The sequence below is a fragment of the Ammospiza caudacuta genome, chromosome 1 (genome assembly GCF_027887145.1).
Source record: "Ammospiza caudacuta isolate bAmmCau1 chromosome 1, bAmmCau1.pri, whole genome shotgun sequence".
In the NCBI taxonomy this organism is placed as follows: Eukaryota; Metazoa; Chordata; class Aves; order Passeriformes; family Passerellidae; genus Ammospiza; species Ammospiza caudacuta.
Window position 1 is genome coordinate 135529111 of NC_080593.1, and position 24668 is coordinate 135553778.

The 24668-nt window shown below is 37.5% G+C and overlaps 1 protein-coding gene across 3 annotated transcripts; it reads left to right on the forward strand.

Moving 5' to 3' along the window:
* Positions 1 to 427: 427 nt before the first annotated feature.
* NBN (nibrin) lies at positions 428 to 24297 on the forward strand. 3 transcript variants are annotated; one of them, XM_058808553.1, is made up of 16 exons: positions 428 to 552; positions 2120 to 2253; positions 3817 to 3962; positions 5205 to 5364; positions 5766 to 5869; positions 11360 to 11477; positions 11763 to 11953; positions 12995 to 13095; positions 14575 to 14701; positions 15150 to 15407; positions 15681 to 16149; positions 18163 to 18252; positions 19452 to 19607; positions 20601 to 20714; positions 21704 to 21753; positions 23412 to 24297. In XM_058808553.1, exons 1-16 carry the CDS (start codon positions 522 to 524, stop codon positions 23440 to 23442), a joined length of 2280 nt encoding a protein of 759 aa, XP_058664536.1. In that variant the 5' UTR covers positions 428 to 521; the 3' UTR covers positions 23443 to 24297. The 3 variants fall into 3 exon arrangements, with proteins under 3 accessions (XP_058664536.1, XP_058664545.1, XP_058664553.1); XM_058808562.1 differs by having other exon boundaries at positions 18163 to 18234; positions 23412 to 24292; XM_058808570.1 differs by lacking the exon at positions 18163 to 18252 and having other exon boundaries at positions 23412 to 24295.
* Positions 24298 to 24668: the final 371 nt, after the last annotated feature.

Genomic DNA, 24668 nt, shown 5'->3' on the forward strand with positions numbered 1-24668 from the left:
GAACACGATGATATGACTGAATGTATTAGTTTTCCACGGCCTGGCTTTTGGTAGCGGGAGGGGGGCACAGCAGTGACTCCTGTGAGATGCCAGCCCCAAACCACGCTGACACAGAGCGAGGGGGACCGGCTGCGACACGGGCACTAGCGAGAGCCCCTCCCCGGCCGCCGGGCCCCTCCCCGGCCGCCGGGTCCCAGCCCCTGGCCTCGTCTCGGCCGCGCCCCAGCCCCGGCCCCTGTCTGGTCCCGCCCAGCTCCCGCCTCGGCCCCGCCCCGGTCCCGGCCCGCTTTCGTCTCGGCTCAGCCCCCGGCCCCGCCCCAGCCCTTGGCCCCGCCCCGCGCACGCGCGCCGGCCCACGGCTGCGCCGGTAGCGCCAGGCCAGTAGGCGGCGCCCTCGGCCGCGCCCCTCCCCTTACCCCGGCCCGGCGCGCGGGATCGCGGCGGCAGCGGCAGCTCCCGGGATTTTCCCTCCCCGGCCCGGCCTTGTCCGGGTCGCCGGGATTGCCGGGCGGAGCTGCAGGATGTGGAAGCTGGTGCCCGCCTCAGGAAAAGGTGAGGGAACGACAGACTCCTCCGCCGCTCCGGCGGGCTGGGCCCGGGCACCGCGGACCCCTCGCCGCCCCTCCCGCTGCTGCGCGTTCCTCGGGCGTGCCGGGCCGATGGCTGCCCCAGGGCCGATGGCTGCCCCAGGGCCGATGGCTGCCCCAGGGCCGGCTCCAGCCGGGCGTGTCTGTCCGAGCTGCCTGGGCCGGTGCTGATCCAAGTCCTGGTCGCTCGGGGCGTTCGTCCTCGCCGAAACCTCCGTATTTCCCTGGAGCCCTGCCGACCACAGCGCCTGCCAAACCCAGTAGGGCTGCTTTCCGAGCCCGTGTGGGATGCCTTAGGGTGCTGCACGCTGCACAGTCCTGCTTTGAAATACCTGGAGAGTTGAACTCTGAGGCAGCAACCTCAGAAACGATGTGTAACTGTTGTGTTGATGTTTCAAGGACCAAGTGTTGAACTGCACGGCGTTTCTTGCATGAAAAGTTTTGAAACTAAATCGCCTCTATACTTTTCCTTGTTTTCTTGTCTATAGGAGCTTTAATAATAGGTATCGTATAATACATATATTTCTTCCTAAGTGCTTGTAAGGAACAGGCTTAACATAACTGTGTCTGCTCTATTTCCTGGTTCACTGGGAGGAAAATTTGGATGTTTGAATTATTTCCTGGTGGATACAGCACCTAATCATGTTGAAATGAACTGATTTACCTCTTACTGCTTAAAGAGCTCTTGAGTGAATCAAAACACTCTTCATTCTATTCAGAATGATCATTTCTGCACAGTTCATATTTGGAAAGTTATTTGCCAGGATCGATAACTGGAATCTGTCTTTATGTACTTATATTCATCAAGGAACATTTTTGTTTTTGTTGACCAGTGGTAGCACACCTTTGGGAGGTCAAGCCATTCACTGGGAAGCCACCATGGGGTCCAGGTGACAGGTACAAAGCATAAGCTAAAGCATAAGCATTGGTCAGAGGCTGAACTTACTAAATATCAATTTCATTTACATGAAGATCTTACATTCATTAGGAAGACATTTTCCTCTGAACCTCTTAATCAGTTATGTGAATAAATAATATAACCTCAAAAAATTAGGTAGCCTTACAAAGGTGTTTTAGAAAATCTATCTTAAATTGTGGGTTTTTTTTTTCTTCTAGATGTTACACTTAATCTTCAAGAAAATATTGGTAAAAATATATTGTCCTTGAAAAAATTGTGCTGCCACTTTTGAAACTGATTTATCATAAAAGATGTCCATTTATAATGGACAGAGCAAGGGAGCAAGAAAGAAAGAAAGAGGTTTTGTCTATAAGCTAAATGGATAATTCTAATCAGAGTCACAGAATAGTCAAAGTTGGAAGGGTCATTGAGTCCAGTTCTTAAGTGAATGGCACATGGGGATAAAACCCACAACTTTGGCATTACTGGCACCATGCTCTGACCATAAATGATGCATGGCAGAGCTGAGATTTAGATGTACTACCGACTTCTCAGTGTCTCTCCCATGTGCTTCAGGTATTTTCCTGGGTTTTTTTTCTAAACTGTTATTTTTCTGTCTCTTGTTGATTTCCAGGGGAGCCCTATCGGCTGTTAAGCGGTGTAGAATACGTTGTGGGACGCAGGAGCTGCACAATTTTAATTCAGGATGATCAGTCCATCAGCCGAAGTCACGCAGTGCTGACCGTAAGTCGGCCTGAGACAAGCCCTGTAAGTAGCCACCATTTTACTGCATTATCAGTGCTCTGTGGGGCTAATTCAGGCTGCCATGACCATGCATACTCTCATTTTGCTCTCACCAGTTTTATGCTTGGAGTAGAAGCATTGATCACCTGTGTTTTTGGTTTTATTATCTTGAAATTTATTTTTCCCCCTTAGGTTTTATTGCTTTGTTGAGGAATTTTGTGGCATAATTTTAGTAGTCCAAGCTTCCTTTTATACCAGAGCAAAGATTCACTAGGAATTTGTATTAAAATATTCGTAGCAGGAAAATGATGCAATTGACTTTCACTACACAGACAAATTTTTAGGTTCTGGGAAGTGCTTCAGTTGTTTCACTGCAGACTTAGCTTCTGTTTCATTTCACATCATTAATTCCGTGTTTGCTTATGGCACGGAAAAGAAAAATGTACCAAGGAGAATTAGCAATCAGCAATTTATGTCACTGAGTGTTGTGACAATTATGGATGTTTTGAAGCCAGTCAGCAGAAATTTCATTTATGTAACCTTATGTAACCAAATAAAACATGTAAAAGTTATTTGTCCCTTTAATACTGCAAATACTGAGTGAGTCCAGTGGAGGGCTGTGAAGATAATGAGGGGACAGGAGCACCTCAGTTGTGAGGAAAATCTGAGGGATCTGGGCCCATTCAGCCTTGAGAAGAGACCACTGAGAAGGGACCTCGTTATGTCTGTCAGCAGCGGGGAGGGTGTCAAGAGGATGGAGCCAGGCTCTTGGTGGTGCCAAACAGGAATGAAGAAACTGGAACACAGAAAGTTCCACCTGAAAACACAAGAGCGTTACTGTGAGAGGGACTCAGCACTGGAGCAGAGTGCCCAGACAGGTTATGGAGTCTCTACTCTGGATACTCCAAAGGACAATCCCCAGTAGTGTTCTGTAAGGAAACCTGCTCCAACAGGCAGCTTGGATTAGATCACCTCCAGTGGTCCCTTCACACCTTACCCATTCTGTGTAGCAGCATATAACTGCATGGCAGAATTTCATAAAAACAAGCTGTCAGTGTTCTCATTGGCTTGTGAGCCACTTTGGAAATCTGACAGTATCTAACCTCTTCTCAAGAGCTGCTGGTGTCTCCATGTCCTGCAGTTCAGGAAAGACTGGCATTTCTCATGGAAGAAAGCACAAGAAAGTGCCCTCAGGTGACCTGGGGCTTTTATTTGCTATTCAGCCCAATGCCCAGGATAGAACCGTGTGGTAGGTGAAAATAAAATAAATCTTAGAGCCTTGATAAATTGCACCAGCTCAGGCTTTGGGCCAGTGAGTGACTGCCATGCACACTCCAGAAAGATGAAGTGCTATCGCCAGAAAGAGTAAGAAGCACAAAAGTTCTAAAGCTAAATACATGGATATTTTCTCTCATTCCTCTACAGCGAAAAACAGAAGACAAATAATTACATATAGCAAGACTTACTGTCCAAAGTCTTTTTTAAGATGATCTTTTGTGGACTGCTTCTTATTTATCCATTACTTTGATTCACAATTAGTAACTTGTTTCTGATAAACTATAATGGCTTATTTATGTTTATTTTCAGAGTCAGTCTCTCACAGTACCAGTACTAACAGTAAGAGATACATCAAAGTATGGCACTTTTGTTAATGGATCAAAACTCAATGGTGCTTCAGTGTCTTTGCAATCTGGTGACAGAATCAACTTTGGAGTCTTTGAGAGCAAGTTTAGGTAAGTGTTTTGATTGTAAAATATCAAGTAAAAAATTAATTTTTTAGAAGAGTATTTTAGCACATCGTGCGACTTTGCAAGTGATACAGTAATGATTAATTTTTAGAAAGCAGAGGAGGTAAGTAGTATTTTGCCTGTGTTCCACACCTGCTTCTGAAGTAGTTTTCCATTATATTTTTACATAATTTATTTTGACACTGGGATATTAAAATTGTAGATAAGAAAACATTGGCATTTTAGAAGATAATATGTCATGTACAGAGAGTATTTTCAGGCTCTTTTAGGCAAAGAACAAAATCCTACACCAAGTGAGAACCAGGGAGAAAGGTTTTGAGTTTGTTGGAGCCCTTGTTAGAATGTAATGAGAAAAGAACTGACATTGCAGGAGGATGTGAAACCAGCTTGATTTTTTTTTTTCCAAATTTAACATGGTAGCCAGTGCTATCTGTTTATTTTCAGGAAGCACTACTCAAAATGAAGTAGAGATAAATAGGAAGAGTCTAATGACCATTAAAATCAATGTGGTGGCTTTGTGCCTTAAATTTTTTTTCAGTTTAATCAATGCTGCTGGTATTATTTATTGTTAGAAAAAACTTGACATTCTCCTCCTATTACTACAATAATTTTTTTTTAATATTTTAGGTAAACATACCTGAAACATGATACAGGAATCATACCATGAGACCAGATACATCATGGCTATTTTACTAGAAAGTCTAGAAGGAAATTTAAATAATCTAAACATGAAATAATATAATTTGATATGGAAGATCTAAAATAGATATAAAGGCTTATGGTCAAGGATAATGGACATGTTAGGAAACTTACTTGAAATTGAATTTTATGATACTTATATTTTTAAGTATTGATCTGTTGACAACCTGTCCTCTTAAACATACTTTTGCTTTTGGAGGCACACATTCAGATTTCTTTTGGATATTCCCAGACCTTGCTCTATTCTTGAGACACTAATTCTAGGTGATGTCTGTAAGAGGGCCACAAGTCCATAAAATATTTCTGGTCAAATTGACATTAATTTCTCTGAATAAAAATTAGTATTTTGTTTCTTCAGGAAATTTTAAAGTAGGAAGATTTTACTTTGATCTAGATTAGAGTATGGGCCTTTTACTTTTTTTCCTTCAGATTTCCATGAGATACAAAATGTGATAGTTAAGTCAGCTCTGTTGATCATGATGATTGGCTGAATTAACTTAAGCAATTCTCTTTACTTGCTCTTTGCAGAGTGGAATATGAACCTTTGGTTGTCTGCTCCTCGTGTTTAGATGTAGCTCAGAAAAATGCTTTAAATCAAGCCATCCAGCAGCTTGGAGGCCTTGTAGTGAATGAATGGACAAAAGAATGTACCCACCTTGTAATGGTATCAGTAAAAGTTACTGTTAAGGTATGTTGAGCTTTTGCCTGTTGATAGCATTGCTTTGTGGTTTTCCCATGACTGCTAATTAAATTCTAGAGCTGTTCAAGACTTTTCTCTACAAAACTGTGCTCAACTCTTCTTTCTCCAAGTTTGGAAGACATATATGTCAACATAAGGTTGAAGGGAAAGAAAACAAAAAAAGCCATTTTTGAAGACTTAGTGGTTTTCATTAGTTACCTTCTACATTTTCATAACTTTAATCAAGACACCAATTAAAAGCTGGGCTCTTAGAAGCAAAACAATCCTAGAAGCACAAATCAGTATTGTTTTATTTTCCACATCTTAGATCTTAAAAAGCTAATGTCAGTTGAACCATATTCTACTTGAACTTTTTCTATGCAGTAAATTTGTATTTTCTGGTTTTTCAGACTATATGTGCTTTGATTTGTGCTCGACCAATTATAAAACCAGAGTTTTTTTCTGAATTAATCAGAGCTGTTCAGTCCAGGCAACAGTTGCCAAATCATGTAAGGTAAGTTGCCAAATCATCATGTTTACTGTGTTGCAGAATTAAATTTATGGGAGCTAGATGATCCGACAACTACACGTTTATTTGATGATTTTTGACATAATGTGCAATTCATAGTAATTTTATTTGTGGAGGAATACTTAGTATGATTAACATGTTAATATTCCAGCAATTGTATTGTTCTCATCTCTAGAGTTATGAGCTCTGGAATTGACTCTATGCTTAGAGATGTTACTGTCTCTGAAAAGGAACTTGTTTGTTGGTATTTAAATGTTGCTTCAAATGCTTCTGGGAATTGATACATAAAAATAAATTACACTTTTATAAAAGAAATTAGATCAAGTTTATTTCATTACACAGAGGTATTTTTCCAGTATGCTGTTAGTTACTGAGTTTACTGTAAACTTTGGTCAGAACAGAGTTAGCCTGACCATTGAATTCTGAAATAGAAGAGGTTTTTAATTATCTGTTGAGAGATGAAGTGAGACTAATATGCATTGGCTTTCACTAAATGAGAATAAAATATTCATTGTTTTCATGGTTAAATTAACTTCAAAAGGCAATTCTTAATTTGGAATCAATAAATACTGCAGAATAGCTCTTCTGGTTGTTTTCTCAATGTGAGAAAATGTAAAATAGTCACAGTATTGTATGTGACAATTTAATCTGAGCCCATATTGCTACTCATTTTACCTTGAAAAGGGAGACATTTGTGTTTTGTTTGAGGGTTGTGGTTGTTGGTTTTTTATTGTATGAACACGTGGTTTATATAGGTAAGAAATTCCCACTATGTATATACATTCATATGGGCATAAATATGCATATATGTTAGGAAATGGCAATTTGTTTCCTTTAGTAGGTGTGCTAGTAGCCATTGCTAGAACAGTTTGAAGACTGAGGCTGGGTAGATGCTAAACCAGGTTCTGGTGCACACATGGAAATAGAAACAAAACAAGAGGATTCACAATAAGCTGTGCTTGATATGTGGTAAAATATATTTCACAGAACATGACACTACCTTGTTACCAAAATACAGATGCCAATCTGGAGAAATTGGTGGGAAATACTCCTTAGTTTCTAGATGCTGCTTTACATTAGCAGGGTTTATGTAATATGTCAAAGCCACTCAGTCATCTGTGAGTGGCTTATAACTTATTTGTTCTTCAGTTTCAGAAGAAAGAGAATCTGAATGAATTGTAACTTTCCCTTCTACTCAAACTTCTGCATTGCTTTCTGAGGATGTAAGAAAACTTAACTAAATATTTAGTACTCTCTGAAATACTTTACTGTGAGATTTTTTTTTCTTTTGTAGTACAGGTCATACAAGCCATCAAAAGCTAGTGATTGGTTGTACAATTTGGAATTTGTTTGCTGGAATATTACCTGGTGGTAATGCTGCTGTTCTGTCTGTTACAGGAACAAGTAAACAGTGTCTTTGTCTTGCAGCCAGGATGTGTGTCCATTTAATACAGAAGTGACAGTATAATTGGCTTTTAAATGCTCCCAGAAAAAGAAGCAGATGGAAATGTTTACCTTTCTGAAATGTTTTTGCTAGCTTTTAAGATGCTGAGTGGACCTGAACTGGCTAAAAGGTAGTGACACTGGCAGTATACACATTTTATGTAGCTTTCAAAGAGAGTTCTGCATCAAGCTAAATGAAACTGCTGATTTAATACACAGATCTATGTTTAAAATAATTGCTATATTCTAAATAGATCATGTTTTTGAGATGTAGTTTGTGGGAAGATGCTGAAAATTTGCTTAGCAGCTATTTTCATTAAACTTCCAAAAATACTTGTAACTTCAACTGGGAATTTCTATATTGTGCATTGTAGCTGGAACTGACCTGAGCTGGTATAGCCAGAGAACACCAGACAGCTTGGGGCAATACTGGTTTGGGTGTGAAACAGGAAAAGTATATTGAGATGGTAATACTGGGTGACACTGCTAAATTAATCTTTACTATTATTGTAGAGCTGGTCCCTCCCAAAAAGCCTAGGGAAACATCTTAAAAAGAAAAAAATAATTAGTGTCTTTTTGTTTACAGTAAGACTTCATGTAATGGCAAACCTGCAGTTCCCATATGAATGTGAGACTTCTTGAGCCTTTTATGGTGTTACCCCAGTCCTCTGGTACTCTCTGACAACCTATGCAAGGAAGAACAATAACTGAAGATTTCACAAATGGCTGCATGAGCACAATCCTGTATGAAATAATGTGTTTTGTTACTGCAGGCCAGTGTCAATAGTGCAGGGCTTTGAAAAAGAAAAAAAGTAACAAGAGTTTTTAACAGGAACTCATCTAGAATCAAAATCTATGTATTGAGAGATTCAAGGTTGTAGAGGATCTTTTCTAGATAATGGTGCTACTATTAAAAGCTTAGGAGGCCAAATATGAGGAGCACTTCAGAATCTGGACTGCAAAAGACTGTTGCCTGTTGAGTTTAGATGAGCATTGGCTAAGAGTTTATAAGAAAAATCAAAGGTTGTTTTTTGGGGTTTTTTTGAGACAATTATAATTTAAAGTTGTATACTGAAGTTAAAAAATGGAGATTTTAAAATATATTTATAAAGAAATTAAAGTCTAGTTTCCAAGTAGTGAAAATTGTTGTTTTTCTATTTTTACTTGTCCTTTCATCTTTAAAGATGACTTTGTCCCTTGTATTTATCTTAGGTTAATAACTGTCTCTAGAGAATTTGCTATCAGAAATCTTCTGGCATAATAACTAAAGTTTGAATTGCCCTTCTATGTAAAAGTAGTAGGTTTTATCATATCGATTCAGTTTCAATGCAACCATATTTCTGTAAGCAGATTTGAACAGGCTGCTGAAATAGGTCAAATACTCACCTTTCAAAATCTTGTGGATTTAGATTAGTTAATTTTCATTGCGTACATAAAAGTTGAAGAATTGATTGTGAAGAACACATAAGAATGAAGATTATTTAAAAGCACCTGTAGCTATATAGCCTATTCATAACACATTTTAGCCTATCATAATTGAATTGCATATTTGGATGAAGTAGAAAATTTATGTGCTTATTTTTGTGTTCAGCTTTAAATATAGGTTTATTTTTTATGATTGAGGGACGTTGATTGATCTTTTTTTCTATGTCCTGGTTTGAGAGGAAGTGAGTTTTTTGGGATGCTGTGACCAAACCAATAGGTGCTCAGATTTGAATATTGGCACCTGGTATGGCCACTGAGGACACGAATACGCTCTGAGAACACAGGGGGTTAAAAGCAGAGAACTGCCAGGAAAACTTTCTCTTTCGTTCCGGTGGTGAAACAGGGCAGAGCTCCCCTGCGGCTGCGGGCCGGGCGGGAGGGGAAGCCGTGATGCCGGGTGAGGTAGGCTGGGCCTTGGACAGAGGGGAGGTGAAGGCCCTGCAGGATGGAAGGGTGGAGGAGCCCTGAGAGACATCGGGCAGCCCCCATCCCAGGGGAGAGACAGAGAGAGAGCCTGGGCCTGGGCCTGGGCCTGGGCCGCCTTGAAATTTGATAGCACAGCCGGCTGAGAAGGAGAAGGGGGGGTGCGGTGAGAAGGTGCCTGGCTGGGCAGCCGTGGGAGTTCTGGACAGGCAGAGCCTGAGATTTTTAACTCTTTTCTTGGATGATGGAAACCTTACAAATGCTGATCCTCCTGGAGTTGAATAAGGAGAGAGACAGAGATAAGAGGAAAGGGGCCACGAGAGAAGTGGAGAAGAATCTTGGGTGGGAGAAGGTGATGGAGTGGCCTTTGGCTGGACTTTTCTTGTATAACCATGGACAGAACCATTTTTCCTGTGACACAGAGACTGCATTTAGGGGCAGGCAATGGCTTGGAGCCAAGAGAGTGCAGTGATGTTATGTGAAAGAGTGCATGAACAGAGACAACGGGTGAGTGGTGGTGCCCTTCGTCTTTGGAGAAGATGATCTCTGTTCTCGAGACCCCTTGACCCCAGGGAGTGAAATCTGGGGGGACAGATGTCCCAAAAGTGAGAGACTGTGTTTTTTATGGAACTGGGCAAAGCATCCTTCAAAGGGGAACCCTAGAAGCAGCTCTGGTCCATGCACAGTGGTGAGAGCACTGGGCATGGAAGGAAGATGTCACGATGGCAAATGATCTCTGGGCAGTGCCACGTGTGACAGGAAATACAAGAGGTCTCAACTGTGTTTTGAGGGGAAGCCTTTGGTACAAGAGGGACTCTTCACTCCTTGATGAACTGAGAATTGATTATCTGAAGGGTGGTGATAGACTGAGAGTTGATGATCTGAGGGGTGGATGTATTGGAAATTTGGTGGGGGGAGGAGGAATGTTTTTGGAGGGTTTTCATTCTGAGTTCTGTCTGTGTTTCTTTAGTTGTAGGTTAATAAAATTTTTTTCTTCTTCATTCCAAAGTTGGAGCCTGCTTTGCTCTATTACTGGTCACATCTCACAGCAGACACCAGGGAGCATATATTTTCATGGGGGCACTGGCATTGTGCCAGCGTCAAACTGTGACATTCTGAAGCATCAATATTTTGGCATTTCATGTGTTTCTTCTTTGGAATTTGCCAATCTTTGGTGTTAAACTGATTTTTTTTGCTGTGTTTCTTTTTTTTTTTTCTCTTGCATAGTAAGGAAAGGATACATAATCAGCTGTCAGAATAAAGATAAGTAGTTCTGTGATCAGCCAAACTATGTACATAAACAGCTATTTGGGTACAGATGTGGTATAATGTGGTTAAAATTGACCTATAGTTTCCATTCTCTGACATATGCCTTCATATTGGTCTGTCAGACTTGCTGTAGCTGTGAGTATGTGGCTCAAAGATCTTGCAAGTATCCTGAAATTATTAGGTAGATGCATGTCCTAACTCCCGAGGCTTTTCATGCTCTGGGCAGGCCGTCATTAACTGGAGCTGAGGTCACAGGCTTCAGGGTAGAGTTTTATTTTTGCCTAATACATTTCCCAGCTAAACTTCTGCTCAGTTTCCCTGTATTGGATGAACTAATAGAGAATCTGCAGAGTGAATCCCTTCTGTTCTCTATCCCACCAGCAAAAAAAGTGTACTTGTCTGCTGTCATGTTGTAGGTTGTTCTTGAGTGTGGTGGTACACAATTTGACACAGTAGAAGAGAATGAGGGGTGACTGTCCTCACAGGGAGAGTAGAGGAAGCAGGATGACTAATTTTTTGTGGAGTTTTACTACTATTTAGAGTAAGTGCAGAATAAAGTTGCAGTCTCATTTGTCAGTATTGTTAGTAAGAATGTGGATATGTGTACAGCAGATTGGGTGAATGCATTCCTTAAAGTGTTTTCTTCATTACTGAAGTCTTGGTCTTCTCTTTGATGTTGAGAAATTGGGGGCTCTGTTTCTTCTTAACAATCTCTTGAAAATTATTTATGTAAGTAGTTTTCACGGAGAAATGCAGGATTTTAACTTCAGAACTTGACTCTTAAACAGGAAGGACTGTGAGTCAGTACTGGTAAACGAATCTGAATTTTGTAACTTTCATTTTCTGTTCTTGCAGCTTTTATCCTCCCGTTGATGAGCCTTCCATTGGCAGCGAAAACTTGGATTTATCTGAGCATCATGAAAGGAAAAAAATATTCAGTGGAAAAACTTTTGTATTTCTAACTGCCAAACAGGTAATCAGGCTTTACATTGCAAAAATACTGTGGGGGTAGCTAAGTACGGAATTGTTCACTCTGAAATCACACTCATTCTGAGTTCATCAGGAAAGAAGAATTTCTGTGTATTTTTCCTATGGTACAGTGGCCTAAGCAAGATAAAATATAAAGAAGGAACAGAACATATTTCATCTGCAGTAGTGCATCATGAGAAGCACTACACTTATAATTCTGTATTCTGATATCTCTGATACCTCTGCATTCTAAGGTTTTGTTTTTTTTTTTTTTGCATTCTCTTTATAGCACAAGAAACTGGGTCCAGCAGTTGTTCTTGGAGGAGGGGAAGTAAAGTTGATGACAGAAGGAAGAAAAGAAATGCCTTTACTACTTTCTCCTGAAGTTTGTGTAGTTGATGTGGGTTTGGCAAACTCTCAGATCTCAGGATCTGACTCTATGACAAACTGGACTGATTCCATTCTGACTGACTTGGAAAGGTGCAGCATTGTTCTCTAGTACAGCAGTAGGGTAATTTCAGAACTTCTACAGAGACTTGGTCATGGTGTTTGCATACATATTTTAGCAGGAGGCTGCTTATAAAGAGGACATTTTTACATTGTTCTAAGTATTTAGCAGAGGGACTAAAACCTTTTGAAGCAGTAAAGAAAGAACTTGGCAGTTCTGTGAGGATTTGATGGATTTCCCATTTTCTTCTCTTTTTATTATCTTTTTGTAGAACTCAGTTCTACAAAAATTCATTATAATGAAGCTTCTTTAAAATTACAAACTGCAAATAGTTTCTCTTCTACTATTTAAAAGAAGTTAAAGTTAATATATTCTAAGAATTCAAAATAGATAATTTATGATATTTCATTGATTATATGTATTTCATCAAAAGGAGATGAGATGGCACCTTGAGGTCATGTAGAATTATTTGTACAGTGTTTTTGAAGAACAGCTTTTGTTTAATAAAAATTACTTTTTGTTTTGGTGGTAGGTTTTGTTTGAGAGGGCAGACTGCATATATTATAAAGGTTAGCATTATCATTATACCATTTTATTAAAACAAGGAAACAAAATCTCAATCCTAACACATAAACCTAGTTCCCCTAAATTTTCCTGCTAGTTAGAGAAGACAGTACTCAGTCTCTCCTCATGACTGTAGTACAGAAGATTTGGGGGGGAAGGGTGCCTGACCTGTAAGAAGTGGTCAGATTTTTCAAGTCTCTTTTCACACATTTTTGAATCAGAAGTAGAGCATAATTGGTTATATGCCCAAAAATAAGGAAAGGAGAGATGTATGGGCCAGATTACTGGAGCTATACAGTGGCTACAGCAGCAGGAAACATGGGAGTTCACACATACAGCACTTGGCTCTAATGAAGGATAATTGTGCTGACTTACTGTATTGGGAAAAAAGGTAGTGTTTTTTGAAGGAAGAATGGAACATTTTGTACTTTGCCATACCTGTGGTCATTTGCCTGTTTGTCTTTGAATCTGTACTGAAAAGCTTTTTTTTTTTATTTGTAAATTAACAGCAAGAATCTTAGGGCTATTCCAGAGGCAGAAATTGGATTGGCAGTTATCTTCATGTCTACAGAAAAATACTGCAACCCTCAAAAGCAGCCTGTTTCCAAAGGTAAATGGAAGAAGGGTAGTAAAAAGTTAACAGCCTCAAAGAGGCAGTATTTCTTTTTGTGTAGGAGCATCAGTTACAATGTTCAAGTTGATCTGTTTTGCAAGACCACTAAAAAGGAGTGACATTCTGTGAAAAATGTATACAACTCCAAAGAGGTAATTGGTTTTTAATGGTCTTGCAGTAAATTGTAATGAAAATTATATTACTCTTATGTAAATAAAAAAGTGGATCTAAAACTGGCCTAAAAGGCAGACACGTAGAACAGTGACCTTGAAAGGAAGGGTACTTTAAAAGCATCTGAAGTTCATACTTTTAGTGACCACTGAATTCATATGTATGTAGTAGTTTGAATTCCATGCTGTTCTGTCTTCATAAAAGACTGGAGTAATCAGGAAGTTAAACATGAATTTCAGAAATCAAGAGAATAAGAATGGAAATAATTCGTAAGGCTTGCATTTTTTTCTTTTTTGCCCTTTGCTCTAAACAGAATTTGCTTTAGGAAAATACAGACACCTCCTGCACAGTTCAAAAACTAAAACTAATCTTTCCATAAGTTAGGACAATGAGACATGATCACCACATTTGCTGAAGTAGTGGTTTGGGAGTGGACATTCCAAGTCGTGACTTGAAGCTTCTGTTTGCTAATGTGGTAATAATAAAAGTCTTGGAGAGACAGAAAGAGGTTTTGTTTCTCTCTTTTCATGCCTCTTCATATTATTCTATGTTTTGTTGCTATGATATTTTCAGAATTATGTTTTATAGATTCTGGTTTGTTCTACAAAATGTTGTATCAGGTAGAAAATCAAAGAAAAAAAATCAAAGAACAACCCCCATAAGTTTGTCTTTAACATGCAAGAATGTTACTTGTTTGAAAATGTATTTTGAATAGAGAGACATCTATGCAATACTGGCAGAGATGCTGATTCCTGTTTCCAGTCTGAACAATTTAAGTGGATAAAAGTTAAGTTGTATGAAATTGTGTAAACAGACTATATATCAGAGTTTAAAGGGAGCAGGGTTTAAAATTGAAAAAAAAACTGTGTCCTAGATACAATAATCACATTAGAGATCATCATAAAGGAGTAAATATAAGGAATTTTGTGCTCTGACAGTTTTGCATGATCTATATATTGTATGAGATATATTTTATTTTTTTGCATAAAATATATACCCCATGTTTTTTAAAGTACATTATGTACGTATTTGGTATATGATTTCTCATTATGTTTTATTTTTATTTAAGCAGAATTTCATTATTTAATCAGTAGAATATTTAACTAAATTTGAATTCCAGAATATGGTCCTTTAGGGCTGTCAATTTTTTTAAAATTAATAAATATGCTTATTTTTTAATGAAAACTGCTTTAAGATCATTTTACAAAGATCTCACGTGATCAGGTAGTAATGTGAAATAGCAAATGCAAAGAATCACAGATTTGATATTAACCTTCTGATTCTTCTCTTGTGTTGGTCTTGCAGCTGTACCTGAAAGTTCTGCTGTTGTAGGCCAAGCCATTTCCCAGAGTGTGGCTGTGGATGAAACCATAATGCCAACTGCTGCACATAGCAGCACCTTATACATAGCTGATACAGAAGAGCAGACATGGTAAAGTATTCATGGCAATTTCTAAGCTAATACTTGCAAATAAAGCAGTCTTTTATGGCAGAGGAGCTCTGTCATTGCCATGGGGAAAGATATACAGGGTTAGAAATGCCATTCACTGAATTGCTGTCACTTGTCTGCAGTGAGATCATTTCTGCTTTTGAGTACTAGATTACAGAAAGCATCCCATAGGATTTAGATGACTTTCAAATACACATGAAGATACTGCATATCTGCCGTGACTGGCTGAACTATTAAAAATTTTCAAGGCATTTCACAATTATAAAAATGTATTGATCATAGAAGGTGTCACAGTTTGTTTTTAGCATATTGTTTATAAGTTTATTCAAAGTACAGGTATAGCTTTTGTAAAAAGTATATCTGTGATTGGGTGTGTATCTCTGGTAACCTCCCCGTGTGTCATTTAGTATTTCTTTCCTCTCTAATCTAGTATGGAGATAGAGAATACTTCCCAGCTGCATAGACAAAGGAAAATGGCTTTCCAGGATACAACTGGAAAGAAAAACAGTGGCACAAGTGGCAGTGTAAATGCGGGAACATCGATGCCTAGAGGGAGCAGAACATCTGGATTCAGTCAAAGAAGTCAGCCTGTCTCACCATCTAAAATTCCAGAAGCTGGCAAAACTCGTGAGAGTGCTTCATGTCATCCAAACTCAATTACAAATTACTTCCAGGTTTCCAGAAAAAGGTACTTGAAATGTTCTTGCCATTACTTCTCTTATTGGTATGTTCGTGATGTTTCTAGAAAATTTTAACTCAAGCAATGTACTTAAATTTGATATATACTTAAAAAGGTAATTTTTAGATCAAATTCCTAGAATAGAAAGCTCTTCCTCAAGAGTACTTTAAATTTCACAAGGCAGTCCCTAAAATCCCAGAACCTGTTATGTTGTAGGTGCAGCTAATCATACTCAAAAATGCTTTTGTAATTTCTCTCTTTTGTAATTTATTTCTGGCTAAGGGAAAGAGCTGAAGAAGAAGAAACCTCTGTACCCAAAATAGCCAAATTGGAGGAAAGGTCATCGCCTTTTCCCAAGAGCACTGAATCCACAACTTCATTGATGTGCAATAGTGAAGCAAAACAGCATCAAAAGAAAAATAACATCCTTGACCCAAACCCAAATTTTGCAGAAGACAGGGGTATGAAGCCTATGAGGGAAAGTGTCAAACTAACAAGTGATAGAACAGACACTAAAACCTCTTCTAGAGAAAATCATGCACCAAAAAAGAGAAAGGAGTTAGATGATTTATCTGAAGATACAAAAGCACTAGAAATTGTGTTTGGAAGTGGAGACATAGACTGGGAAGATCAAATGGCAGATCATGACCAGGAGGCTCAAAGAAGTAAACGAAAAAAACAATGTTTGGAAGCCAAAGGAAGCAGGATTCCAGAAGTAACTGTAAATCAGCAAGAGGAGAATAAAGTGTTGGTAAGTTTTATATTCTTCTCAGGTGCCTAATCTAGAAATTTGCAATTTTGTTAAAAGGATGCAATTAACTCCTTTAAGGAGGAGGTTGCCTGCATAAAGTAAGTGGCTCTGTAAAGTTTGTTCGCTTACATCTCATACATTGATTTTTAGTTCAGAATGATTCATCTTTTACATGTGAACATTGCAGTTTTACACCTACCTAAATGGCTTTTCATTCTTCTGGGCATTTTTTTTCTTTGCTTATTGAAAGCTGCTTGTATTCTGAACGTATCTTTTTTTTTTAACTTTATATACTGTAAGTGGAATAGAATATATTTGTAGTCCAAGAAAAATTTGGACTGCTTGTTGCTGTGTTAATTACAGTAATTTGGACTGCTTGTTGCTGTGTTAATTACAGTATTGTTATTTATACAAAGATAGTACTCAATTATATTTTTGTAATTATTTTCTAAAGAAACTTCTGGTTGACATCTTCTGTTGAATACCACAGTAATGTCCAACATCTTTTGAGTCTTTTGATATTGTGTAAAAGATTATTAAAATTCCTGTATGAGAAATTTAATACCAAAACCAACAAAAACAACAGCAAAACCAAAACACAGCTTGTGTTTTTGTGATTATTTTCCTGTTTCTGTTTTTGACACTGAGGAAATTCTCTAAGAGGTATGAAGAAAACCATACATCTTTAGTTAACAATGGTCACTTTGTTGGAAAAAAAGAAAAGCAGATTTGTAAAGGAAAATAATGTTAAGAGGTCTAGAGTATTAACAATACAATAGGAATAAGAGCAAAAGTTTATTTTTTTGTTTATTTAGAATATATATACTTTAGCACTTACTGTCCAGTCCATTTACAGTGTAGGCAGTGTTTAAGTGTTTAAAAGTTTGAATGCATGATTAACTGGAATTTGCAAGATTCCTTGGACCACATAAGAATGACTAATTCTCTATGCATCCTTAGGTGAGAGCAGCTTGACACCTTGTTGATGCTTTACTGGAGCTTGCTTCTGGCAAAGTGTGAACTTTAACTTCATTATAATGCTCTTTTTTGTGTGTGTTACTAACAGGCAAACTTTAAAAGACAAGTCCTGTGATTTAGGGAATTTTGTTTCTTGCTTTTTACACACTCAGGCAGTAGGTCCTTTTTATTAGGTCTGAGCATACTGGGCGACTAAAATTGGTGCTTGCAATAGTCTATTGAATTTTGGTGCTTGGAAAGTTTTTCTAGTCTAACTTTTTGTCAGGATTCTGAAGGAGAAAAATACTGTTATGTGCAGCTAAACTGGTACTTTAGCAGATAAATATGCACTTAAAGATTTCTGCTGAAAAGAAGTCTTTTCATAGTTTAATAATGACTTACTTTATTAATGTAAAATACATTTCCAGTCGACTGGGAAGGAGATTTCATGATAAAGGTCCCCAGGCAAATTTGATAACTGCTTTCTCTAAGTACAGATGCACCTTGTGTATCTGACAAGACAAAGAATGTGAGCAATTGACTCAAAACCTACAAGGTGCATAAAGCTGATTTGGTATTTTACCAACTATTGAAAATAATTTATGTAATGCAAACCTAGTTTTAAACTGTAGGACATAATCAACCTGCAGAACACTTTCTTCTGGTAATGAAACGTCCTTTCTACACATACGTGCACTTCAAATATCAAATTGAAAGTGTTACTTTTTATATTCAAAAGCTTTTACAGTTTTCCAGAACCTGACAGAACTTTGAAGATTGTATAGATGGACAAAACTTCCTAGTGTATAAGGAAGAAAGGAAAAAAAAACAAGTGAACAAATACTAGTGATGTTTTAATGGAGAAAATCTCCAATGATTGTTACAATATGCATAAAATCATAAAAAATTTAATGTACAGGGCAATTTATTTCCTGTCTAAAAATTTATATTGATTTGAATATGTTTATTCTACCATAAAGACCAGAAAACAATTCTATGTAATTAAATTTCCATTTCATTTCAGTTTTATATTTAAAATAATTTTTAATCAAATAGAAAGAAGAGGAACTTGGATCAGTTCTAACTTCAGAAATGAAAAGTAATATCAAGCAGGAGTCTCCAGTTTTGGTAAGGAGCCAGCTAATTGTAAGTGTGAACAGTGAACTTTAAGAAACATTACAAAAACACATCAAAATTTTGCTCTTCAGAACATAGTATTTTTGGATCCTGTTTCAGGGTAAAGGAGGTTTGGAGGATTGCACTCCTTAACATAATCATATGTTAATTTGAGTAGTGTAGTCCAGCTTGTAGACTGTGAAGAAAAGTAGTTCATCTGTGTGCCTCTGTAATGGCATTTGGTGGATACTTAAAGGTGACTGAAACTACATGTCACTGTATTAACTCCTTGCTGTGGTTAATAGTTGTACTGATGATTTTCTTGGATTACTACTTAAAAGACCTGCCAGGGATGTAATCTTGTCTGCTGTAAGATCACAACTAAAATGGAAGAGATGGAGCATTGGAAAAATAGATGTCATATACAGTGATTAACAGTAGATAGTGTGCTGTTTTTCTGTAGGTAAGATGAAGGAAGGAAGGAGAGGAGAATTGCTTGGAGTGGCAGTGAGGCAGAGGAAGGGAGACTAGGCTGAATGAAACTGAAATTAATAAAGTTCTGAAGAGATAGAATGTAGCCAGTCAACAAGGGACAGAATAACACCATTTCACCTACATACCAAAAAAAAAAAAAACCCAATTAGAGGGAATGCTGAGCAGGTATACTAAAGTGCAGGGTCAGCTCAGATTAAAGGACTTACAGTTATATTTTACTGTAAAGCAGCTGTACTGCATCTGGGATAGCTGTCCTTGAACACAGTTCTGTGTTACTTGTGAGTTTGTCCTGTGCCCAGACTCCTTAGGAATCCACACAGATGTAGCCCCAGGCAGCAGAGTGTGCATGCAAGCTTGCTTGCAAATGTATGAGCATTCTCATGGACAAGAAAAATTTGATATATTAATCAAATTCAGCCTGCAGCCCAAATGTTGGGCAGATCTCTGTAGGCTAGAATTGAGCTGAAGATGTTCAACTTTGTCTGCCACTGAGCATTTAAATACGTATTTAAACATAAGCAAAACAAACTTACTTTATTCATAGTATATAAGGAGGCTGGGAAGTCTATACATCATCTTAGCTTCTAGCACTGCTCCTGCTTTCCCTCACTGTTTTGTAATGCTAACTTTTGTTTAGCTCTGCTTATGATAATATCTCTACAGTTTGTACTGTTAGATATGCTGTATGTCTGTTCACACACCTGAACGATTCTTCCTTTTTCTTCCCACATAAGAACCACAGCAAACTGCAAGATGAGTCCAGCAATCTTCCTAGCAGGCTTCTGTTGACAGAGTTTAGGTCACTGGTTGTCAGCCATCCAAGACAGAACAGTCATCTCCCTGGAAATAACAGCTATGGGGGAAAGAAAAATTTCAAAATGTTCAAAAAGGTTGGTGTATTTTTTGAATGGTCACAAGATGGCACTATTAAAAAATACTAAGAAGTGTTGCCTTCTCATTGTAGAAATGTGTTACTAAAGATTTTTTTATAAATTGATAATAACTAAAGAAAGAAAGAATGTAAGTACCATATTATATTGTAAATAGTACTTTGTTAGTTGGCTGAAGAAGTGCCAGGTTGACAAAGGCTTACCTTGTGCTAGATTATGTAGATACTTGTATTCCCTGTTCCAAGCTGTTACTTGGAATAAGTTGCTAAGTGATAGCTACTGTAACTTCAGTTATACCTCCAAAAGCTAGCAATCCCACTTCTCCAAAGACCTGTATACACAGCATAGTCTGATTCAGAATCTTCCATTTTAACTAATAAATCTTGGATTTAGAAATAGAACTAAAGCTATATCATAAAGAAAGTAAGATGATTGCTTGCTTGGGTCCTGAAGACAATTGCAAAATGATTCTTAGTGTTCAGTGTAAAAGTACCACTTCAGCTTATATTAAAAATAAAATAAAAAGTAAAATCATATGGTATGAGACGACTAGAAAGGCACTTCCGTAAAATACTATTTATAGAATGTGATCAGATAATACTGCTTCCTGGGAGTATGCTCTCATTTTTAGATAATGTTTTAATTTTCTGATAGTAGTTTCTTTTCCACTGTTTTGTTAGAGATGCTTATGCAGTCTGACAGTAAAATATAAACTGATATTTATCGATATTTCAAACTCCACTTATTGCACTATGAAATTAACTTATCAGATGTATTTTTGTTTGTTTCTTTTGGTAAAAGGAGGGAGTTAATAGCTTTCTGTAAATGCTTTTTTAACTTCAGTCACTTTTAAATATGATTTTTGAATGTTAATCAAAGGAATACTGCCTGACTTTCTTCTGTGATATCTGAAAAGACTTTCTGAATTTATTAAAATAGATCTTTTATTTGCAGTATGTTTGCCTTGTATTGTAAGAGTTTATTGTCCAACAGGTAGCTTACCCTGGGGCAGGACAGCTTCCACACATTATTGGAGGATCAGATTTGATTGCTCACCATGCTAAAAAGAATTCAGAGCTAGAAGACTGGTTAAGGCAAGAAATGGAGGTAAGAAATTAATTTTTAAACGTGATCAAATAAAAACTTGAGTAATGTCAGTGGTCATACCAACCTGTGATCGTTACTGGAATACTTTAGGATTTTATTTTTTAGATAAAACCTCAGCTGGTTAGTCATCCACACATGCTCATGGAAGCATGCACAGTAGTAAAGTTACTGAATGTCAGAGGTCAGTGGTAACACTCATCTTTTTCTGGTTATTTAAATTCATTTGGCAAGCAACACTCATGTAATCAGAAATATTTATAGAAAGCAAAATCAGTAACCTAAATGAGAACAATCTTTTGATGAGTGAAATAAGCGCCATGTAAACTCGTGACTTGTGAAAATGTGACAGGGAGCTGGCAAGAATTTCTGTGTGGCTAACTGTGTTCAAATAGTTCTACAGTACAGTTGATATTCTGCCCTTGAATAGAACACAAAATGCATGAGTAAAACTCTGCTGGAGTATACTGAAGAGATGTAGTAAGAATAAATTTAATATTTTTTCTTTTGTGCATCTCTTTAGATTTAGAAGTCCTAAAAAACCACTTATCATGGCAGTTCTTTAGCACTTTCATTTTCGGATAGTTTCCTTACAAATACTTGCTGATGAGTCATATTGTTTCCACAGCCTGATTGAGATGCAGTTGCATCAACACTTCTTATCTCATTTTTTTAATCCCTGAATATAGATAATGCTAATTATAATTCCCCTTATACACAAATAATCAGATTTAAGAAATTATATTTCTATAATGGTGCTTAAAACCTAAAAAACACATTTCTGACCAAAATTGACACCTTTCACAAACTATTCCATTTCATTAGTTGGTGGCAGTAGCCAAATTTGGGTAGTGAAATAACTTGTCTAATGTGAATATGCACTAAATGGAGTACCTAGAGAGAACTTACTTCGGGGAAAACAGGAATATTGTTTTTCTAGATGGCTCATTAGAATTATCCTTAACAATCAAATATTAAATCAACTTTCTCAGGAACAGAACCGACAGGCAAGAGAAGAATCACTTGCTGATGATCTCTTTAGGTAAGACTTTTATGTTTGTGCTTAAAAATGTGTATTTTTTGCATCAGAGTTTTTGGACAAATTTTGATTTTGGAAGAGATTACTTTGACTATTCTTTCATGTATTTCATGTATTCTCATATATAAAATGTAGTCAGAAGTGGTTCAGTAATTTCTCTGGGAAAAAAAACCAACCTATTCAGGCTTCATTTAACATGGAAAATGGGAGGAGGTGAGTTGGAGGAGAAAACATGAAAAGATGTTCATGACTGTCAGCATCTTTGTAGCCAGTCACAGACAGGGTTGAAGCTGCTGTTGTTCTGATGAGAGATTTCCATCATGTATCATCTCCTACTCCTATCTGCTTTATCTCCCCACTCCTGCCCATAGAATCCATATCAAATCCATAGAATCTTCCATAGAATTTGGTGTCCAGAAGACAGTTAAGCATTAGAACGATCATGTTACAATGCTGTAACAATAAAATCAAATCACTGTTTTGAGAGTTAATACAGGGACCTCATTTTGTTTTGCAAAAACTTCATTACTTTCTATGTTTTTTATGTGAAGAAACAACTGACCAGTGTTTGACTTCTCACCTCTCATGAATTTCTAACTAACACCAAAAGTTGTGCATTTGAGTAGAGAAATGTATGTGGTGAAGAAAGATTTTTTTTTTTTTTCCTGATTCATTGTCAAACAAACATGATACTAACATGCTAATACATGTTAGAGCCATTCAGAAAATCTTACTGCATTAACAGCTTGCTCTGTTCATTAACAGTTAATAATGGAGCATTTATTTTAAAGGGTATACATTTAATTTTTGAAGTCTGAGTTGTATAGCAACAACAGTGACTTCTAATACCTTTCTAGATACATGGTGATGTAATTTTGCTCACAAGTTGTCACATTTTTCTGTCTAAGCATAAAGTCTTCATGAATGAAAGCAGAATTAGTGGAAGTAAAACTACCTGATCATTCAGATGTGTCTGTAAGTTATTCATGCATGAATACAAAACACATCACAATTTCAAAGAAATGACAGGAATTTGGGAGATGAAGCACAAGTGGAGAAGACCAATGGATAGCAGTGTCAAGTAGAGTCAAACTATAAGCATATTGCAGTAAATCAGTAACTATTTAGTATATCCAGAAAGTAGCTCTAAATTTCTAAGTCAGTCAGAAGCTATATAAAGGGCAAGGTAGGGTGAGGATCTGCTTTAGGTAGGAGTAGGAAGCAGCAGAAAGGTTTTGTGTGAACGAGTTGTGGCCAAATGTACATCAGCATAAACATACAGGACCCCTTTTCCCTCCCTCCTCTCTTGTTTTTTGTGGTGTCCTTTTCCAGTAAAGAGCTTAGTGTTGGGACATTAAAGGCTTGGAAAAGCTTGTTCATGCATCAGATTTAAAGGTTGTAAGTAGTTAGGAAATCTGAAAATTTCATTAAGAGTTATCTTAAGTTCATACAGAGGTTCTTCTACCTCATGCATCCTTCATTCTGATGGTAGTAACTATGGTTAATTAAAGGAGTGTAGTCAGAGAAAGGACTGAGCACTGGCTGTTCCCTTGTTATGAATATGTAATAAAGCTGTTTGCATCACACTGTCTATCTATATAAACTTCGAATATCATTGTTTTACTTATTTGTGACGCAAATTTTATTTTTTTTTGTTGCAGATATGATCCTAATGTGAAGAGAAGAAGATAAATTGTGACCTGGATTTACAGTGTTTCTCTGGCAAAACCTGCTTTCTGTTCCTTAGGTTTCCTGGTTACAGTGTGTATGATGTTCCTATATGTGACCATTTGAATGTCTCTTATTGTAAGACATGTTTTCTAAGTCTTACTTTTATTAAAGAAAAAGAAAAGTTCCTTTCACTGCTTGGTACTTAGAGATTGCACCATTGTCAAAACCTTCCCATTAGTTACTTCAGAGTAATGCTCAGTAAAATACTGTAGATACTCAGGATTTCATTTTAGGCTATTTCTAATGTTTGGTTATCGGAACTGTTTTGGGAAAAAAGGAAGTTAGCATCAGGCTATTTTTTCTTTTTTCAGAAAGGCTTTGTTAATTAGGCATTTTCAAAGGTATTATCTTAAGAATTGAAAATCTATTGAGGCTGAGATGCAACTGGTATTTGATCATGATATGATATGGTTGATAAGATATAATCATTATATGATTCATAATGAACCATTTCTCTGTGGTTCATTTTATAGAGCATATGCTATTTTTACTGCTACAGAGTATCTTGGAACTGAAAAAAACAGCTTCTTTTTCTCTTGCTTGAACATATTTTCATTTACACCTTTAAATCGGTGTGGTTGAATGTTCTTTTGTGAAAACCCACTTCCAAGGCAGACAAAGTCTTAAAGAGCTGTTACACTCCTGTTTGGAGTTCTATAACCCATTTCTTTCTCTCATGCCTTTACTTTTTGCAATCACTGTGTAAAAATACAGCCTTCAAAATAGTTTGATTGGCAGGGAAAGCTATGAAGCAATTACCTGTTTGTGGTTTAGGAGAGCTCATCTTAATGATCTGAGAATTGCAGTTAGTGAGATTACCCTGGAAGTACAGTGAGAAAAACTTTCCAGACTTCCTGCTCAAGCGTATGAAGTCTGTCTCACATACAGATAAAGATGGACAGATGTCATATGCAGATTAAGATGGACAGTAGCTCTGTTGCATCCTGTTTCAAGGGGGAGGATCTCCTTCCTCGTGTGAGGAAGTAATCTGGTTGATGTGATTGAATTGACACAGACAGACTCCGTTGAAGCCGCTCCGTCGTCTGTCAGATCTGAGGAGCAGCATTGGGAGGTCTGTGCATGTCAAGGTAGCAGATGTGCTGAAGTCATCATGGTTGCAACATGCAGAACATATTTGGCCTTCCAAAGCCAATGTTTTCTTGGCATCTTCTTGCTGGTCAGCAGTG

Excerpts from the sequence above, each read along its gene's own strand:
- NBN (XM_058808553.1), top strand. The coding sequence starts at position 522 with ATGTGGAAGCTGGTGCCCGCCTCAGGAAAAG. Across the intron at positions 11,478-11,762 it reads TATTTCTAACTGCCAAACAG|CACAAGAAACTGGGTCCAGC; the intron begins GTAATCAGGCTT and ends TTCTCTTTATAG. Across the intron at positions 18,253-19,451 it reads TGGTAAGGAGCCAGCTAATT|AACCACAGCAAACTGCAAGA; the intron begins GTAAGTGTGAAC and ends TTCCCACATAAG.